The following is an 18,240-nucleotide window of genomic DNA, read 5'->3' as shown; positions in this document are numbered from 1 at the left end:
GGATGGGGATGGCCACCCTTCCCTCACAGGATTAATGAGATTCAGTGAGATAAGAGCTGTAAAGGAGGGTGTCATACCTTGCATGGATCATAGTTGGGACTTAGTACAAAATGGTCCCCTTCCCTAGTTTCGTGATGTCCTCTATATAAGGTCCTCTGTGTGTGGGGTGGGGTGGGGAGAGGAAAGTAAAATATTTATGGAAAATCCGTTAACGGGCGTACGGTGTGCTGGGCTCTTATGTCCATCATGTCATTCATTTTCTGGCATTCCTTTTATGTACTATTCTTCCCATCTTAGACAAGGAGAAATAGAGCTGTTACATAACCCAAAGGTTTAGGGCTGGTAAATGTTGGCGTGGATTTGAACCTATCATGCCAGAATTCAACATTTAGTCTAGTTCTAGTCTATCACACTGAGCAAGGAAACTGGGAGAGCATCCATCAAAGGAAGGGTTCAGGTTGTTTTGGATTTGATTTTTTAGACTAGAGAAAACCATTCATACTTTTCCTTGTTTTCCTAGTTCCTCGAGGATTGCTGGAGGAGATCAGACACCTGTTTGTTTATGCCTTCTCCTCTTAGGTGAAGGGTAACAGAAGTGCCGTTCCTAAGTTCCTCAAAAAGGCCATGATGCCATGTGGCAAGCATGCATGTTCAGTGATGTTCTTTACAGTATTATTTATAATAAGAATAATTAAATGACAGTGTTGGATTTTCCCTGAGTCCTGTGCTCCTAGAAAACCATGAAAATTAATAAATCCCACCATGCTGTGTGCTCCAGGAGATGGTCTACAGCAAAGAATTACTCTTAACCATTTGACTTTGATAAAATTTCTTGATGCCTCCCTTGTTTACTTAGGACAAGACCAGATACAGACCCTCTAAATTCCCATTCTCTGTCTTATGAATGATTAGCTGACCTGCCTGGCCTCACTGATCAGTTGGAACAAAATGCTTGTTAACCAAACATTGGTTACAATTCTGTCCTTCTGCCAGGGCCCTGAACTTTGCCCCATCCTCATCCTGGGCCAGGATATAGTCCTCCTTATGAGACCTGCTCCAGTCAGGGCTCTCCAGAGAAACAGCAAGTGTGTGTGTGTGTGTGTGTGTGTGTGTGTGCGCGCACTTGTGCATTCACGCACATATTGTGTGCACTTGTACAGTACAGTGAATTGGCTCATAAGATTGTGGAGGCTGGCAAGCTTCAAGATCTCTAGGATGAGTTGGCAAGCCAGAGACCCAGGAAGAGCTGATGTTTCAGTTCAAATCACAAGGCAGGATAAAGCCCATGTACCAAACTGAAAATTGCCAGGCATGGGCTGCCTGAGTGGTACAGTTGGTTAAGCATCCAACTCTTGGTTTTAGCTCAGGTTGTGATCTCAGTTGTAAGAGCAAGCCTGGCATCAGGCTGCCTGTGGAGTCTGCTTGGGATTCTCTCTCCCTCTTCCTTTGCCCCTGCCCTCCTGCCATGCATACTTCCTCTCTCTGTGTCTCTGTGTCAAATAAATAAATAAATCTTGAAGGAGTAGGAGGAGGAAGGGGAAGGAGAAGAAGGTGAATGGAACTGCTGAAAGGATTTTCTCTTACAGTGAAGACTCAGACAGGGAGGGGTGTCAACCGTTTTGTTTTAATCAGGCCTTCAACTGATTAGATGAGGCTCACCCACATTACAGAGTGCAATCTGCTTTACTCAGTCTATTGATTTAAATATTAATCTCATCTAAAACACCCTTACCGAAACATCCAGAATAATGTTTGACAAAATATCTGGGATAAAATTGTAACTTACAGATCCAAACTTCCAGACGAGGTGATATATAAATTTAACTATCACAGGTCCCTCCCTTATAATATACTGACCTCATAATAAAACACTCTCTGGTCTACTTTCCAGCACACCATTCTTTTACCCCATTTCCCTACATTTTTTCTCACCTTGTTTATTCCACTATGTAAAAGAAAGACCCGTTTTGTCTAACCTTTGAGACACTTGCAGATCTTTGGTCACAACATTCTCTGTATCACAGTAATTCCTCTCCCTAACTACAAAGCCCCTTTACCTCCTTATAGTAATCCTTACTAAGCCTCTTGTTACTAAGTCTGTAGGTGTTTTTAATTTGACAGAAATATACTAAATGTCTAGTACTAAGGGATTGGTTAAATAATATGGTACCTTCAAATTACAGAATATGATATATTTTCAAGAAGAATGTACTATACTTATCGGTGAGTAAAGGTGTCTATGACATACTATTGACTTCAAAAGGCAGAATATAAAATTGCATGCTTATATTATCCCTTTTGTTTACAATTAAATATGTGTGTATCTTTATATTTTGGCATGGTGGTCTCAAATAGTTTCTAACATTTCAGTGGTAGTTATCTCTGGGAAGAGGAAAATTAAGGGGAGGGTCTTTTCTCCTTTTTTTTTTTCTTTTTTTGTACTGTTTGAATGATCTGTAATGAACTTGTATTGTGTTTGTAAACTGAAGGAAAACCACATTGAGTGATAGCTTCGTGATCTTGATTTTTGTTTTTAAAAAAATCAATTATGATCATACAGACAAGGGCCAAGTGGGCTAGCCTTTTGGATGCCTCTTTCCATGGATGTCCAGAGGCTGTACAATCCCTAAGTGTTTCCCTGGAGAAACACGCCAGAGGGTGGAGTCCTGTGTGGTTTATTGGCCTTTCCTCTCAGCTCCATCCACTGAAACCTGTTGGAGCTTGGATCACCCTCCCTCTGCCCTCAGTGCTCCCTCTGGAAGCGGCCCCTGGGGCCACTGTGAAAGGATCTGATGGCTGGGGACACTTGTGGGCTTTGGGCCAGCCTTCCTTTTCCATTTTCCTAAGGTCCTTCATTCTCATGGATCTTGTGTCCACAGAATGAGAAACTCAAAAACTGGAGAAATCAGATTCTATTTCATTGACAAAGCTTGAAGCTTCCATCTAAGCACTGGAGCGTTATCCCCACAATCTTCATGAGCCTCCGCCAGTGCACAACATATACACCAGATGACATAGTTGGAGATGTAAATGACATTAAGTGAGAGCACCAATTTTGGAATATTCCCCTGCTGAATTTGCATGGCAGTGTGGGTGAGGGCTTCAGGGATTGTACTCTAACATTTTGGCTAAATGCCAAACTGAAAAATTCCACTCCTCTCTTTGGATGCTGCAGTGCCAAGGTCCTCCTTCACCCAGGGTGAGGTCACTGTCTCTCTGAGTAAATAGTGGACACTTTCCGCTTCTTCAGCTCCTGTGTTATAGGAAAGCCTGAGAGAAGGGGCTTGGTATTACAGCTCCAGACTCCCATTCCTCTCCTCTTTCACGTGTCCAGATTGTCAGTCTCAACCATAGATTACATTCTAGATTCAAACCTTTGTTGCTCAGCCCTTTGTATCTCAGTGTTCTTCAAGCGTCAGTGCTAGGGCACATTGCTCTCGGACATTTCCTTCTTTCCTTGAACTAGATCGGATTTGTCGGCTAGGATTCTGTGAGAGATTCCTTTTGGGGGGAAGAAAAAACAAAATTCTGATCATTGGAAGAAAGTTTAAACCATAGTCACATTTCATTTCTTCATATATTTGAGATGTTTCTGGGCGTTGGTGATAAAAGAATATAAGAATATAACATCTCACGATAAACACAATAGCAACAACAAACTTAGCCCTTTGTCTTTCTGTGCTGTGTTTATTGTAGCCTGGCTACTGAACCACAAGGGCTCTTAAGCCAGAAGTGAGGTCCACATGGCAGCCTCTCCTCACCTTGTTGAGTTCTCTATGCAGTGCTGTCTCCTTTGTGTAAGTTTATATCTACGTATTTATTTCCCCTTGAAGGATCTTATGCACAAAGACCTTGGTCTTTTGAATATTGTCTCTGGACTGTTGAGTTTTACCTACTAACCCAGACTGAAGGGATACATTGTTGTCTGCTTTCCATATTCTGTCTAGTAAATGGTTGGTTGTCAGGACAACGGCATAGAAGGTGGAGGGTCATTGATAACCACATGAATTCTTTAAACAAATACCAGGAGAGCAAATCCCAGTTTGTCTTTGAAAACAGTACAAGAAGAGGAAAGCTTTCAGAGAGGTCCTTCCTTTTTATTAATTTGATACTTCCTTTAAAAATTATCCACAGTTGAAGTTGCTCATACTTTTATTAAATATCCTAAATAAAAGCATTGCCTTTGTTGGACAGTATGTTGCCATTCAGCATAGGGAAGCATGACTTTTTTAGCACACCCTTTGGAGCACCTGCCTGTGTCTCGACAGCTCCCAGAGGACAGCATGGTGGCTCTCTGTTTGTCTCTGAGTGACAGGCATGTAGAATGAGTGTCTGATGTGTATCACAAGAATGAAAGAATGGTCTTAAATCTTCATGGTATCCCTTAGAGATGGGTTTAATGATCTATAACTGCAAAACAAACTGAACTCAGAGAGTTTAAGTAACTATTTCCAAGGCCCTTAAAAGATTGGGGGTAGGGGGGCTGTGCATAGAATTAGAACCCAATTCATCCAGACTCCTAAGACCACACTCTTTTCATTACAGCACACTGCCTTGCTGTAAAAGACACAAAGAGGAACAAACATTTTAAAAGACAGAATGTTTCTAAGATGAAGTATATGCTTTTAAAGCAAGAGTGGAAAACCTTTTCCAAAGGTAGAATCATGGGAAAAAAATAATATGTAATTTAGTATTCATTGAGAATGAGCAATTAATTCTGCCCTCCAGGGGTGAATTTTTGTCTAGCTTATTTGCACATGAAAGTAAAAGATTGGCTTCATTTATATGAAAGTAAGACATCTGGTTGGGAAGTGAAAAATTTGGTCAATTACCTGAATCATGTTTGGTCTACATGATAAAAAAGCCCCAGATGTCTTCAAATCACCAGATGTTTGGCGTTGTGTGGTGAACACCGGACCCACTGACTTTTTCCACATGAGAGCGTGCGGTTCGGTGTCCTGTAGATTCAGCCCCTTGTTAGGAGGTTGTTAGTATTCTGAAAACTAGCAGTTTGCAAACAGTAGTCTAGACTAGAGACCCAACACTGGCCCCTGACGAAGGGATGTGTGATAGAATGAGAAAATTAGGTCATAAAAGGAAATTGTACTTAATTTTTTACAATGTTCTTTATTTTGAGATCATCTCCTTCCTGTCTTTTTAGTGATAAAACATTCTATTAAATGATCCTGATTCTAATGTTTGGGTTTTTTTTGGGGGGGGGGTGTTGGTTTTTTTAAGATTATTTGAGAGAGAGAGAGAGAGCACAAGCAGAGGGGATGGGGAGGAGGAGAGGGAGAACTCAAGCAGACTTGCCACTGAGCACAGAGCCCTAAGCCAGGCTCTTTCCCATCACCCTGAGATCATGACCTGAGCCGAAATCGAGAGTCAGACATTTAACTGACTGAGCCCCCCAGGAGCCTCTCTAATGTTTGTGTTTAATGACTCTTTGGAACTAAAGAAAAAACGAAGGTACCTGTGTGAGTCCCAATTTTCTTTATGTGACTTCTTTAGTAGATTCTGGGAAAAACAAACAAACAAAAACCAAAAACAAACAAACAAACCCCAACCAAAACTGTGAAGACTACTGCTTTAAACCCGGTAATATCTTAAGCACAATGATAGTTAAAATTTTTTTGTTTCCCAAATTTGCCTTTCCCTCAAAGTGGGGGAACTGTCTGTGGTTAAACTGTTGGCCTGAGTCTTGAAAGCATGGGTCATCTCAACAGTCAGGACTTTTGCTGACAAAATAATAATTTTTCCTTGTGGAGCAAGCACTTAGTCCTTAAAATAACTCCAAAGAGAACACCTTCTGCACTTTTAAAACATTTTACTCTGGAGACATGCCATGGAGATAGGACTCCAGGGGGACACTTTTTGTGTTGGAAGACTGAATTCCATCACTGTGAATATTTTAACAGCTTTCACAGTCTCTCTGGTTTGCTCTCATAACCCCCAAAGCATATATATCTCCACGTGCTATAACATCAAGGATTCTCCTCAAGCATTATAAACTCAGCCCAAATGAACTGAGTGACCACTCTATGCCAGGCGATACCACGTAGACCAGGCATACAGAATTGTTGTAACCATCAGAGTATCTCCTATTAATTGAGCATTTGCACATGACAGCATCCAAAGTGCGTTATCAGTACGACCTTTCTTGATTCTCACATGATATGATAGCATTATTGTAGCCGCCTTACAGGCGAAGAAACAGGAGCAAAGAAATGAAATCACTCACCCACCATCACAAAGCTTACCCCCTCTGGACTGGAATTGCTAAACCGCATGCCTCCTGCAAATACACCTGTGAAAAGAGCGATACCCTCAAGGTGGTTATCATCTAACACCGAGGAACGAGGCACAAGGAAAAAAGTCATTATGTAGAACAGAATGATGTAATTCCAAGAAACATGCTGTGGGGTTATAAAGGAAAAAAGTGATTAATTATGATCTACCTAGGAAAGGCTTTTGGAGGTGGCCTTAGGCTAGGTGAGAGCAAACTAGGGCATTGGCAATTATCTAGAGAATTAGGTCACTGTGGGTGTCAAAGTGGATGATTTCAAGCTGAAAAGCCTACACTGTAAGCTCTGAATAGTTGAGAATCGGCAGCCTACACCACTGGAATCTGCTGGATTTCTGCCAACCCTCTTGTTTGCCCTGTGACTTTGAGTCCTGGCTTGGGTGAGCTCCTTGCCCCAGCTGGGGTGGGTACAGGCTAGTATTGCCACAGCAGGAGGTGTGGAAAAGTGGGGCCCAGTCTTCAGTCGAGATTTTTGCCCCGCCCCCCGGCAGGGTGGTCACAGAGAAGCCACCTCCCTCTCTGACTTTGGTTTTCTCTACTGCAGAAGGAAGATGCTGAGGTCAGTGGTCGCAACGGGCCATTCAAAGTCCAGGGTCTCTGTTTTTGGAATGTGCATAAGGGGGTAAAGAAAGGGGCTGAGGATGCTGGAATTTCATGGCTCCTGGGTTTGTTCCTGGACATGATCCACCAGGAGAGCCTCTGCAAATGAAACTGCCTTCCTTTTCTGCTCATGACTCAACAAACACTTGGGATTATTCTTCCTGGCTCCACTATCAGCCCATTCTAATCTGCATGATCTAGTAGGGAGATCCTCCACTCTGGAATCTGAGAATCCTGGATCGGATGCCTGACTGTGCCCCTCATCAGATAGGTGACTGGACAAATTACATAACCACTTCTGTGATTTTGTTTCTATAGCTGCAAGGCAGTGATTCTAATACAGCCTCAGAGGTCTGTTGCTAGCATGAAAGGTGAGAGCAGCTGAAAAATGCCAGAAACATGACCAGAAAGCCTGTAGGTTTTGGTCAACAGGCATTATTATCGTTGTGATATTTATCTTCCTAAAATACAAGTTGTGTGCACCTCTCCTTGGCTCACTGGCCTGTATAATAATTGCAGTGGCCTGTCAGAACAAGTCCAGACGTCTGGCCTGGTGTCCATCCTGCCTTCCTCAGATCCACCTGGCAGTGAGACCTGTGGCTTTTCACCTGTAGGATCACCACCATCTACTCCCTGAATCAGACTTGACCAGGCAAGGAGAATTGGAGAGCCACTGTTCCACTAGATGGTGATGTCCACAATGTCTCGGCACCATTGCGTCTGGGTGCTTGGTGAGAGATGTGGGCCTGCCGGTCCCCATTTCCTAGGCATACGCATGGATCTTGATACCTTACATTGTCTCTGAGATTAAGAGATGAGGATGTGTTACTGGTGGGATTATGTCAGGAAACGTTCCCTTTCTCTTTACTCTGTTAGCTGATGTGCAGGATCGTGTGTGTGTGTGTGTGTGTGTGTGTGTAACATTTTTATCTAAGTTGATTGAGCCGTGTCTGTGGCCTTCTCTTTTTAAAAGAAAGCTGTAAATTCAGTTGAATGGATATTACTGAGAACTGTTCTAGACACTGCTATGTCCTGGAGGGGAGGGGACCTGAACGCAGTGAGAAATAAAACCATCTTTGAGTAATTCTGTGTTTAGCAGGAGAGAGAGGAAGAGAGAAGCATGGGGGAAAAGCAAAACATAGTGTAAGGGTCATTCAAAATTTGATTTAAACTGTGTGATATGTTTATTAATTACCACCCATAGGTCAAAACATAAGACGAGAGATACAAAGATTTGTGATACTATTCCACACCATGGAAGAGCTTACAAGATAAAATATTTACAAGATGTAATTCAGAAGAGCTGTTGGATGAGAATCCTGTGTCTACTGAAAGTAAGCCCTTTGAGGGCGGGGAACTTCTCCATCTTGTTCCTTAACACCTTTTCTGCATCACATCAATGCCTGGCACATAGTAGGTACTCAGTAAACACTTCTGTAATAAATAGTGAATGGTGAAACTATCATCAGGAAGTTTTACGTTTAGTCAATAACTGAAAGTAGTTTAGTTTCTAGTTAAAATGAGGTCATTTTTAGAAGGCAAATGAAGGGCAATGAACAAATTAATGTTTCAGGAGTTGTCTTTCAACAGATGGTGGAGCATGTCAGATATGAGTTGTTTGTGACTTTCTCTGATTGAGTGAATAGTTGTGGATGTGTGTGACTCCTATTCCGGAGCAAGAATTACCAGAATGTCCTTCAGTCTTCTATCAGTTTTGGTTCCAGAAGGCTCCCTGATCTAACCTGCCCAAACGGAGATCTCTACAGAGGAATTTAGGTGCTGGGTATGGGTCAAGCCCCTAATGTTGTCCATTCTTTTAAAGTATCAGTAGCCAGTCTACTGCCATACGCACATGATGCTATTTTGTCTTGTTTGGTGAGTGTTCATGTCTCCCCAGAGGCTGGAGCTCAACTAGAGTCAGACTGGGTCGTAACCACCTGTGAAATTACCCCAGCCCAGAGGGTGGCTGCATGAAATGTCAACCTTACATACACAGCCGTGTATTAACATAACTTAAGGTAACTCCAGCCTAGTGTTGGACAGTGTAAGAGTACAATCCTGTTTCTGTTACCTTACTCCTGTTTTTTTAATTAACATATAACGTATTATTTGTTTCATGGGTTACAGGTCTGTGATTTATCAGGCTCACACAATTCACAGGGCTCACCATAGCACATACCCTCCCCAATGTCCATTACCCAGCCACCCCATCCCTCCCTCCCACCCCCAGCACCCCTCAGTTTGTTTCCTGAGGTTAAGAGTCTCTTATGGTTTGTCTCCCTCTCTGGTTTCATCTTGTTTCATTTTTCCCCCCTCTCTTCGCATGATCCTCTGCCTTGTTTCTCAAATTCCACATATCAGTGAAATCATATGATAATTGTCTTTCTCTGACTGGCTTATTTCGCTTAGCATAATACCATCTAGTTCCATCCACGTCTTTGCAAATGGCAAGATTTCACCTTTTTAATGGCTGCATAATATTCGTGTGTGTGTGTGTGTGTGTGTGTGTGTGAGAGAGAGAGAGAGAGAGAGAGAGACATCTTCTTTATCCATTCATCTGTTGATGCACATCTAGGCTCTTCCCATAGTTTGGCTATTGTGGACATTGCTGCTGTAAACAGTGGGATGCAGGTGCCGCTTCAGATTACTACATTTATATCTTTTGTTCCCCTCCTAAACCATATTGAAAGTGGCTTCAGTCCCAAAGCACTCAGAGAGCCTCAACTGCTGGCAGGGCCAGGTCACAGCATCGTCCCAGCCAGTCTGGTTGGCCTGTTGACCTTGGCAAAGCCAAGCAGGGACCAGTGCCCCTGTGCCAAGTGCAGAGGAACCAGGGTCACATGCCGCCCGTGCCCAAACCTCTCTCTGACATTTCCAAGGATGTGAGCCAATTTTTCCCCTGGGTTTCATCTCCTGTGCATAGGGATACAAAAGAACACTGAACCTTCCAGTTAATACGATGCCCCTCCCCCATCTCCCTCTTCCTGGAGAGGATAACAGTTCTGTTGACCATTATAATGCATTTTCTGTCTCCCAGCAATCCACAGTCATTAATTTATGCTACTGACGTCAGGAAGGAGGATTATGTGTGTGTCTGAAACTGTTCCCAAAGTGCTCATTAGTCATAGATAATTGAAAAACTGGTAGGGAAAAATTTGGTGTAATAGTAGCCCCCGCCTGTGGAGAGGGACTTCAACCACCAGATAATTGTAGGCCCCAGCTCTTGACCACTCCCACTGCATCTGCCCGTCTGAATAGGAATTCAGTGGACATGAGCCCACAAACCCTCAGAGTGATTACTTTTTTATACCCCAATGTGAGTGTGTGTTGATAGGGACAGAAGCCAGCCAAATCAGGAAAAGACGTGACCTGTCCTTGGACCTCTCCTGCCTTCAGGCTGATGAGCAGGGTTTGGAAAATGTGCCCAGGGTACTCCTTAAATTCATTTTGTTTTTATTTTACTTAAGCTAGTTAAAGTTTTGATCACAAAGGAAATACAAGGTCATGGTAGAAAGGAAGCACCAATCTTAGGGAAAGTGCCCTACCCCGGGTCCCAATTCCTGCTGTAACAATATTCTGCATATACTTTTCTAGGACTTTTCTGGAAGTAGACGTGCTTGCATTTTGGTCTACTTTAACAAAATTCACAAATGGGATCACACTCTGAACACTCTTCTGTGTCTTGAAGGCTTCACCAAATTTATCTTGAACTTTCTTCCAAGTTCATACCTTAATTCTTCCTCATTCATTTTAATGGCTGTTTAGGATTTTTCTGGATACTTGTGCCCTGATTTATTTACCCTGATTTGTGGGGGAAACACCTTTATAAAATGTACACAAGAAATGTGTTTTCAAGGTAGAAGAATTTTAGAAATTATAAGGTTGGTAAAAAGAAAAAAAGTAGTTATAATTTCTTCATCCAGAAACAAGTAATTTTCTTTTCTTTTTCCCTCAGTAATGAATTTTTACAAATAACCCATCTACCCCCTTTGTTGTTGTTCTTAAGATGAAGTCATACTCTGCATCATGTTTTACAGCCTGCATTTCAGCTGGCTTGATGGTCTCATGGATACAAACTGTTTCCTGTTCTAGTCTTTCTCCACGGCAGGTTTATCTTCTTAAAAAACAAATCTTGGTGCTTAAAGCTGTTGGCCGGCAGGGCCTCACTGCTTTAGTTGGGGCTCCTTCCCCTTCTGGAAACCCATACTTCTCTGCTCCTCCCTGGTGCCCCTTTTGCCAACATACTGAACGCCTCAAACACTCTGTCCCCCTCAGGGCTCCCTGCAGCGAACTGCTTTTTGTTCTAATGGCATCCATTTCCCCTGAGCTTTCTAGCTCTGAAACCAGCTATCCGCCGCCTGTCTTACCAGATGAGGCTCAAATGTCACCTTCATCTGGATTTCCTGCCTTCCCCTGGGCCAACTCACTGTCCCTCCTCTGTGCTCTGGGAATACCATGTACATTCCACCTGCCGAGCCCTTGATGAGAGGCGGAGAGCCTTGGTTTACCCAGAGCCGTGTGTGAGCCTCTTTCACTTCGCCCTAGCACACCAGTGTTCCCACAGGTGGGCAGAAATACGCAGGGGCCACCACTGATGCATGGATGAATGGGTGAACAAAGGCTAGGAGACAGCCGGTGCTGAAGCTGTGAGCTCTTGATTACGTCTGGGAAGTGGATGCTGTGATTAACTTAATTTCATGGTCAAGGAAGAGCCGAAAGGGGGATTATTTACAGGAAAGTTGTCAAGGCGCACTAAAGCTTGCTTCTGACAGCTCCTCTCGTCCCTCAGATGCACCCCTGGGTGATAAACTTAAAGCATGATCTGATGGGGTGATTTTTCAGAGAGTCCTTCCTTTTCTACCATCTTCTCTTACGCCAAGCTGTTTCTTTCTGGTCTCGAAATCAACAAAGCTTCTTCCTGCTTTTAGTCCAGATAGACTGTTCCTGAAGGCCGCGGTTCCAGTTCAAAAGAGGATGTAAATCTTTGTGCATGTTTGTTTTCATTCTGGGACCACTGGCCCGAGGAGAAGGCCTGGCTGACTGCCCTAAGTTGGCTTCTCCGGCAGCAGATGCTGAGACAGATTTGGGGGTACAAGGTGGTTATTAGGGGCTGCCCCCTGTGATCGGAAGGGAGAGAAAGGGGGATTGGGCGGAGAGAGGACTAGAGCTGTCATACAGTCCCGCACCTGGAGTGAGTGGTGCCCATCAGAGGCCTTCTGCTCCCAGTTTGCTAAGTCATCAGGTGTGGCTTTCCTGGGAAAGGGGTCGCCTGGGAAGAGCAGCTCAAAGGAGCTAGCAGCTAGCAGCCGTCTGCTGATTTTTCTCCTGTTCCTGGGCCATAAGTCTGTCATCTCCGTAGCTCCCCTACTCCACATATGCAGGTGACTGTCATGGCCTGTCACAGCTTACTTCACACAATCTCTCCTGTAGCCTATTTCTGCATCTCTCTTGCCCATTCCTTGATGGAGGTCCTCGTCTTTTCTCTTACCGAAATGGCTTCGCCAGTGTTTTCCCTGTCCTTGTCTGTCTCCTGCTGCGCGTGGTCCCAGAGATATCTGGGAAAGTGCACAAATCCCAGCACCTCACGCTTCTCCAGAGGCTCACAGTGGTCTTCATCATGGAGGTCAGACCCCTCCGTCTGTAGGCAGTGCGGGCCCCGTCCCCACTTCCAACTCCAGCCTCATCTGCCCTTCCACGCCCAGCTCCTCATCCTCCTCACTCAGCTAGTTTGGCTGCCTCCCGTGTTTTCTTGACCTCTGCTCCAGATGCTGCCTCTGCTGAGGAATCTACCTGTGGTCCTCCAGAAGCCTTTCTAAACTACTGCCCGGAAGTCTTCCCAGCATGCGCTATCTTGCTAATCCTCCTCTCCGGAATCTTTTTTTTAATGAAAATTATACCCTTTATGTTTGTGAACTCGGGGATGAAGGTGTAACCTTTTAACCTTCCTATGAAAATTAACCCTTTAAAAAAAGTCTGAAGGTAGTGAGCATGATTTCCAAACGGTGCAACTTTTTAAACATAATGTTCGTTCCAAAAGTACTTCTTTCGGGGCACCCGGGTGGTTCAGTCTGTTGAGCATCCGAACTCTTTATGTTGGCTGGGGTCCTGATCTCAGGGTTTTGGGATCGAGCCCCACCCATGGGGAGTCCGCTTGAGATTCTCTCTCTCCCTCTGCCCTTCCCCCACCCACATGTTCAAGTGCTCTAAATAAGTAAGATCTTTAAAAAAGTAAAAGAACTTCACTTATTTTCTTCATTCACCTAAATTTTTTAAAAAATACATACACTGATGTGTAATTTAATGAATGAGAGTGCAGGTTTGAGTCCATCAGAATGGAATCCGTGGGCTGTGCTCCAACACTTACGCCATTTGGCTGTGGGGAATTTACTTTCCCTGTATAAACTGACTTTCCCCGTGCATCTGTGTGGTATGGACAGTGATAGTATCCTCCACCCCATCATTGGAGCAACCTGACTTTATCTCCTAGATATGAGCCACATACATAATTTAAAACTTTTCAGTAGCCACATTAAAGTAAAAAGCAATAGGTAAAATTAATGTCAATGTGTCTTATGCAACCTAAAGCACCCAAAACATCGTTTCAGTGTATATTTGATGTAAAAGCTATTAATGAGAGATTTTACATTTATTTTTCCTCTACTTTTCCATATGAAGTCTTTGACATCTAATGTGTATTTGCCACTTGGGACATCCCAATTCTGACACTAAATTTTCATTGTAAATACTTAGGTTTCTTTAGTGAACATTGAAAATGTAGATTTGCACACCAGTGTGGTTTCAAACATACTTCAAAGTTTTTCAGTAACTGAATTGAGTATCGGTTTTTGTTTTTGTTTCTTTCTTTTTTTTTTTTTTTTAAGATTGTATTTATTCATTTGAAAGGGAGACACAGCGAGAGAGGGAGCACAAGCAGGGGAAGTGGGAGAGGGAGAAGCAGGCTCCCCGCCGAGCAGAGAGCCTGATGCGGGGCTCGATCCCAGGACCCCGGGATCATAACTTGAGCTGAAGGCAGACGCTTAACGACTGAGATACCCAGGCGCCCCTCAGTATCAGTTTTTAAATTGAAATGAATTAAAATGACATTAAATGGAAAATTTAGGTCCTTAGCATTATTCCAGCCACATTTCAAGTACTCCGTCTGCACATGCTGAGTGGCTACAACATTGGGCACTGAAGCCACCGAATGCATTGTAGGGGTTTCGGTCTTCTGCTTGCTTTTCTTAGCTAGACTTTTTTCAGATTCAATTATAGAAGAAGCTCATTAACTAAAATGGATAAAAATGGTGTTGTGGAGGGGTTTTTTGATTCTAATTAAAGGAGGTTGGTGAGCCACTCAACCTTCTGCTTCCCTCAGCCCCTACCCTCCCTTCCACCTCCAGGAGTCCTGAAACACCTCAGCCTACCCCTGGAGCTCCATGGAACAATTAACAAGTGGTAGGCATCTTAGTGCTGAGCAGATTGCTGACCGCCTGTTCAGAATCTTAGAATCTTGGCACTCAGAGGGCTCTGAACATACATGTGGGTCCATATATGTGGGTCCATATACGGGTGGGGGTGGACCCACATATGCAATGTAGAAATACTTAGTTTACATTTCTTGGCAGGGGGAAGGGAAGGACTCAGCCTCTTCTAAACACCTGAGAACAGATGGGTTTCTTCATTCTCTTCTGACTTGGCTCTCAGGGTCCTGATCTCATCTCCTTAACTAGGTTTGGGGCAAGGACTGCCTTTTACAGAACCATAGTGCCCACACAAAGCAAGACAATCAATAAATTCTTAATTGAAAGCCTGCCTGACTGCAGGAGTTCAAGTTCACTTGAAATATCAGGGTCGCGGCGTTGCACAACCCCAAAGAACACCATTCAGATTGTATTCTGTGGTTGTGCAAGTAGCAGACTTGTCAAGTTTGCAAAGTTTAGACTGGGCTCTCTTTTTCAATGGAGAAAAACTTTCAAGACATTTTTTTTTTAAGATTTTATTTATTTATTTGATAGACAGATTGTAATTAGTCAGAGAGGCAGGCAGGGAGAGAGAGGAGGAAGCAGGCTCCCTGCTGAGCAAAGAGCCCATGTGGGGCTTGATCCCAGGACTCTGGAATCATGACCTGAGCTGAAGGCAGAGGCTTTAACCCACTGAGTCACCCAGGCGCCCCTCAAGACATTTTTTTATTGGAACAGAATAACTCCCCCCCCCCCTTATCCTCTGACAGGAAGCAACTCTACAAGTAAATGTTCTCAACTTCCTTAGGAATCTGTGTTCATCAGGGACTGGGTATGCACGAGTGCGTGTGTGTAGGGTATGCTCGTAGAGCTGCTGCTGTGTTAGGAAGCCCGTTTGGAACAGTTTAACCATTTTAACCTAGTCTTTAAGAGGCCACTGTGTTTATATCTTTTGGAATTTCCCGTGAATGGAATCTTTCTCCAGTTTGAAAGGTGCCTCGGAGCTCTTGATTTTATAAAGTACCGCAGAACATGACCCATAGGAACCAAGGACATACACCTAAGTCACCAAATGAGCAAAAAGGACTGTTTGTGGGTGCATGGTTTTTATCTTCATGATGTTGAGGAAAGGCAGAAGAGAGGGGAGGGAGCAGCGAGGTTCCCTGAAGAAAGCCTTACGTTTGCTTTTGTGTTTTTCAAACTGACAGATGTTTGTTTTTCCTCCTGTCTACGCAGGAAACCAAGTGCTGCCTCCTGGAGCTTCTCTTGGAAATGGGCTCACACCAGAGGCAGCGAAGGACCTTGGCCTTCCTGCTGGAATCGCGGTGGCAGCTTCACTGATTGACGCCCACGCAGGAGGCCTAGGTAACTGCTCACTCCGCATTCGTGAGCAACATGGGGTTCGAGTGGAATATTCCTCCAAAATGAACACACTGCTTTCCTGTTTCTAAAGCAGGGATCAAGGGCAAGTGGTTCAAGATACAGGGACAGAAATCCCTTTTACAGTTAGGCATTTGGATAGAATTATAGAATTTTTTTTATCAAATGGAGAGTTTATTTATAATTTTACTGATTTCTCCATACAGAATAACAGGAAAAAAATGATCTGAATTAATATCTGGATGGTTCTTTGGTTAACTGAAAATTTGAAAAAGATATGTTAACTTCCAGCTAGCATGTATGGTAGTGGTAGACTTATCTATGTTTTTTTCTAAAGGTACTCCAAAACCCAGACGTGTCTAATTGATTTGTTTTCATAATTTTGACTTCCATCCTATCCAGTTCCTTGAGTGTAGTCTTAATTTCATCTCCTAAGTAACTCTCACATCTTGCATTCAAATGTGGTCATTACTTCAACCATATAAATGCTAACTGAATCCTAGACATGGTGCTTGGGAGCAGTGAATTTAAAACCAAACCAAACCAAGGTGTCTCTTCCCCAAATCTTAATAGGAAGGCGGACAGTGAGATAAGGGTTACAGTCAAGTGTGATGACTCTCTCCTCCTCTATATCCTTACTGCTGTTTTTCTTTTCTTTTTTCCTCCCTTCCTTCCTTCCTCTCTCCTTCCCTCCTTCCCTTTCTTCCTTCATTCATCCTTTTTTTTTTTTTGGGGAGGGGGGGCGTGCAGATTCTCAGTATCTCTCACGCGACTATAGCCATATTTTTTTTCCCCTAGCCTTTCTTTCTAACAGTGTTGTTGGTTTTTTAAATTACGGTTAAGACTTCATGCGATTAGGGTAGTTGGTCACGAGCATTGCATTTTCAGAATAGATTCAATTGCAGTAGAAAACATCAGAGTACGTGTCACACGGTAAGGGGAATACTGTTTTTATGGAACTTACGTTTATACTTTATGTGTAGTGTATGTGCATACTGGCCTGTAATGAAAATTAATTTCTTACTATGGATCATAGTCAAAGAAATGGTGGAAATGTACCCTATCCCATACTTTGTATCAGAGGCTAGAGGTGCCTTTCAAAGACTTACATTGACCTGTGCTTCCAGAACTCAGTTTGTGTAAACACGTGTGTTTTTTTCTTCCCAGACTGACTGGTTGGTCCTCTACTGCTCCCGCTGGCTACCTTGTACTCTAACTTGAAGATTCGTAGCAGAGGTTTTCTTTTCTGCATAGCCTTCCACGGAACACTCAGATTTATTGTAAAAATCGCTAAGTTGTACTTCTTTCAACACTTTTATCTACCCCTAGTGGAGAAATGATCACATTGGGTTGTAATCACTGATTTATCTGCATGTCTTTTCTAACAGACACTGAACTCCTTGAGGGCATTATATTATTATTCTTGTCTCACCTGTGCTGAGCCCTGGATCAGGGTCCTGTGGATGCTTGATAAATTCAGTAAATGAATACAGTCACATCAAGGCAAGAGTAAGGCGAAATGACCTTAGCCTGGAGAGTGGAAGTTCATGTTTCCTTAAGCAACAGGATAATAAGCAGTGTCTGGATCTTCTACAGAGTCCACAGACATCCAGGGCAGGCCAGTGCTCATCAGTCTACAAACATGGCTGTCTTGTTCATCTTTGCATGTTCAAGATCTAACACAATGCCTGAGAAGTTGTCAACAGCCAGTAACGCATGTGGGTCGGTTGAATGGTAGATAATACTGAGTTAGAGACAAGGGTGATTCTCTCCCTTTTTAGTGTGAGCAGTGTGTGCTTTTGATTAGAATGGCATGATTGTGGTTTCAGAGAGCAGGCACAGAGAGAACTTGTGGTCTGGAGAGATAGGGAGTTTTCCTGTCCCCTCGTAATCCTGACATCCTGTACCACATTTGAGGCCAGGGAATCTTTCTCCATCATGCTTTTTCAATGCTCTTGCCCCCACCCAGGTGCCGAGTGCTGGGCTTGGACCACTGTGTGCTGAAAGACGGGCTGCACCTACGGGGCTCCTGGTTCCTTGTCAGTTTCCCAGACCTCCGGAAGGGACGAACCAGAGCACACCTTTTCAGTTCTGGCCAGCATTTAATGTGCCCTACAGGGCACTTGCTGTGTGTAGATACTCAGGAAGTGTGGGTTGAATTGTACGGGGAGGAATCCAGGCTATTACAGGACACCCCCCGCAGCCCTTTTCTTAAATCAGAGACGTTTGGTGATGGGAATTTTACTCCTTGAAGCTTTGGCTGAGGCTTTTTGTTCCTTTTAATTAAGCTCATCAGTTAGTGAGTTTCCCTTGTGTTTTCCACAAGTAAGTTCTTTACGTGGAAAGGTAGAATAAGGACCTTGCATTCTTTAAGGGCTAAGCATAGGCACTAACGGTTTCCGGGAAGGCACATGGAGGGGCTTCTATGGCAACTGTGAGACAGTCAAGATCATAGTTTTAACTAAGTTTTGTCCTTCCGTGTACTTTCTGATACTT

General features: G+C 43.6%; 1 protein-coding gene across 6 annotated transcripts in view; it reads left to right on the top strand.

Annotated features, from left to right (window-relative positions):
- Nucleotides 1–18,240, top strand: part of FGGY (FGGY carbohydrate kinase domain containing) — a 408,575-nt gene that overhangs the window by 188,308 nt on the left and 202,027 nt on the right. For all 6 annotated transcript variants that reach the window (XM_045978589.1, XM_045978603.1, XM_045978591.1 and 3 more), the window contains one exon: nt 15,601–15,729. In XM_045978589.1, coding sequence (XP_045834545.1) covers nt 15,601–15,729 — 129 coding nt within the window. The remainder of the gene's footprint in view (nt 1–15,600; nt 15,730–18,240) is intronic.

This window comes from Meles meles, chromosome 1, assembly GCF_922984935.1.
Source record: "Meles meles chromosome 1, mMelMel3.1 paternal haplotype, whole genome shotgun sequence".
Classification (NCBI taxonomy): Eukaryota; Metazoa; Chordata; class Mammalia; order Carnivora; family Mustelidae; genus Meles; species Meles meles.
Note: the sequence above shows the minus strand (reverse complement) of the source record. Positions and strands in the feature narration are given on the sequence as shown.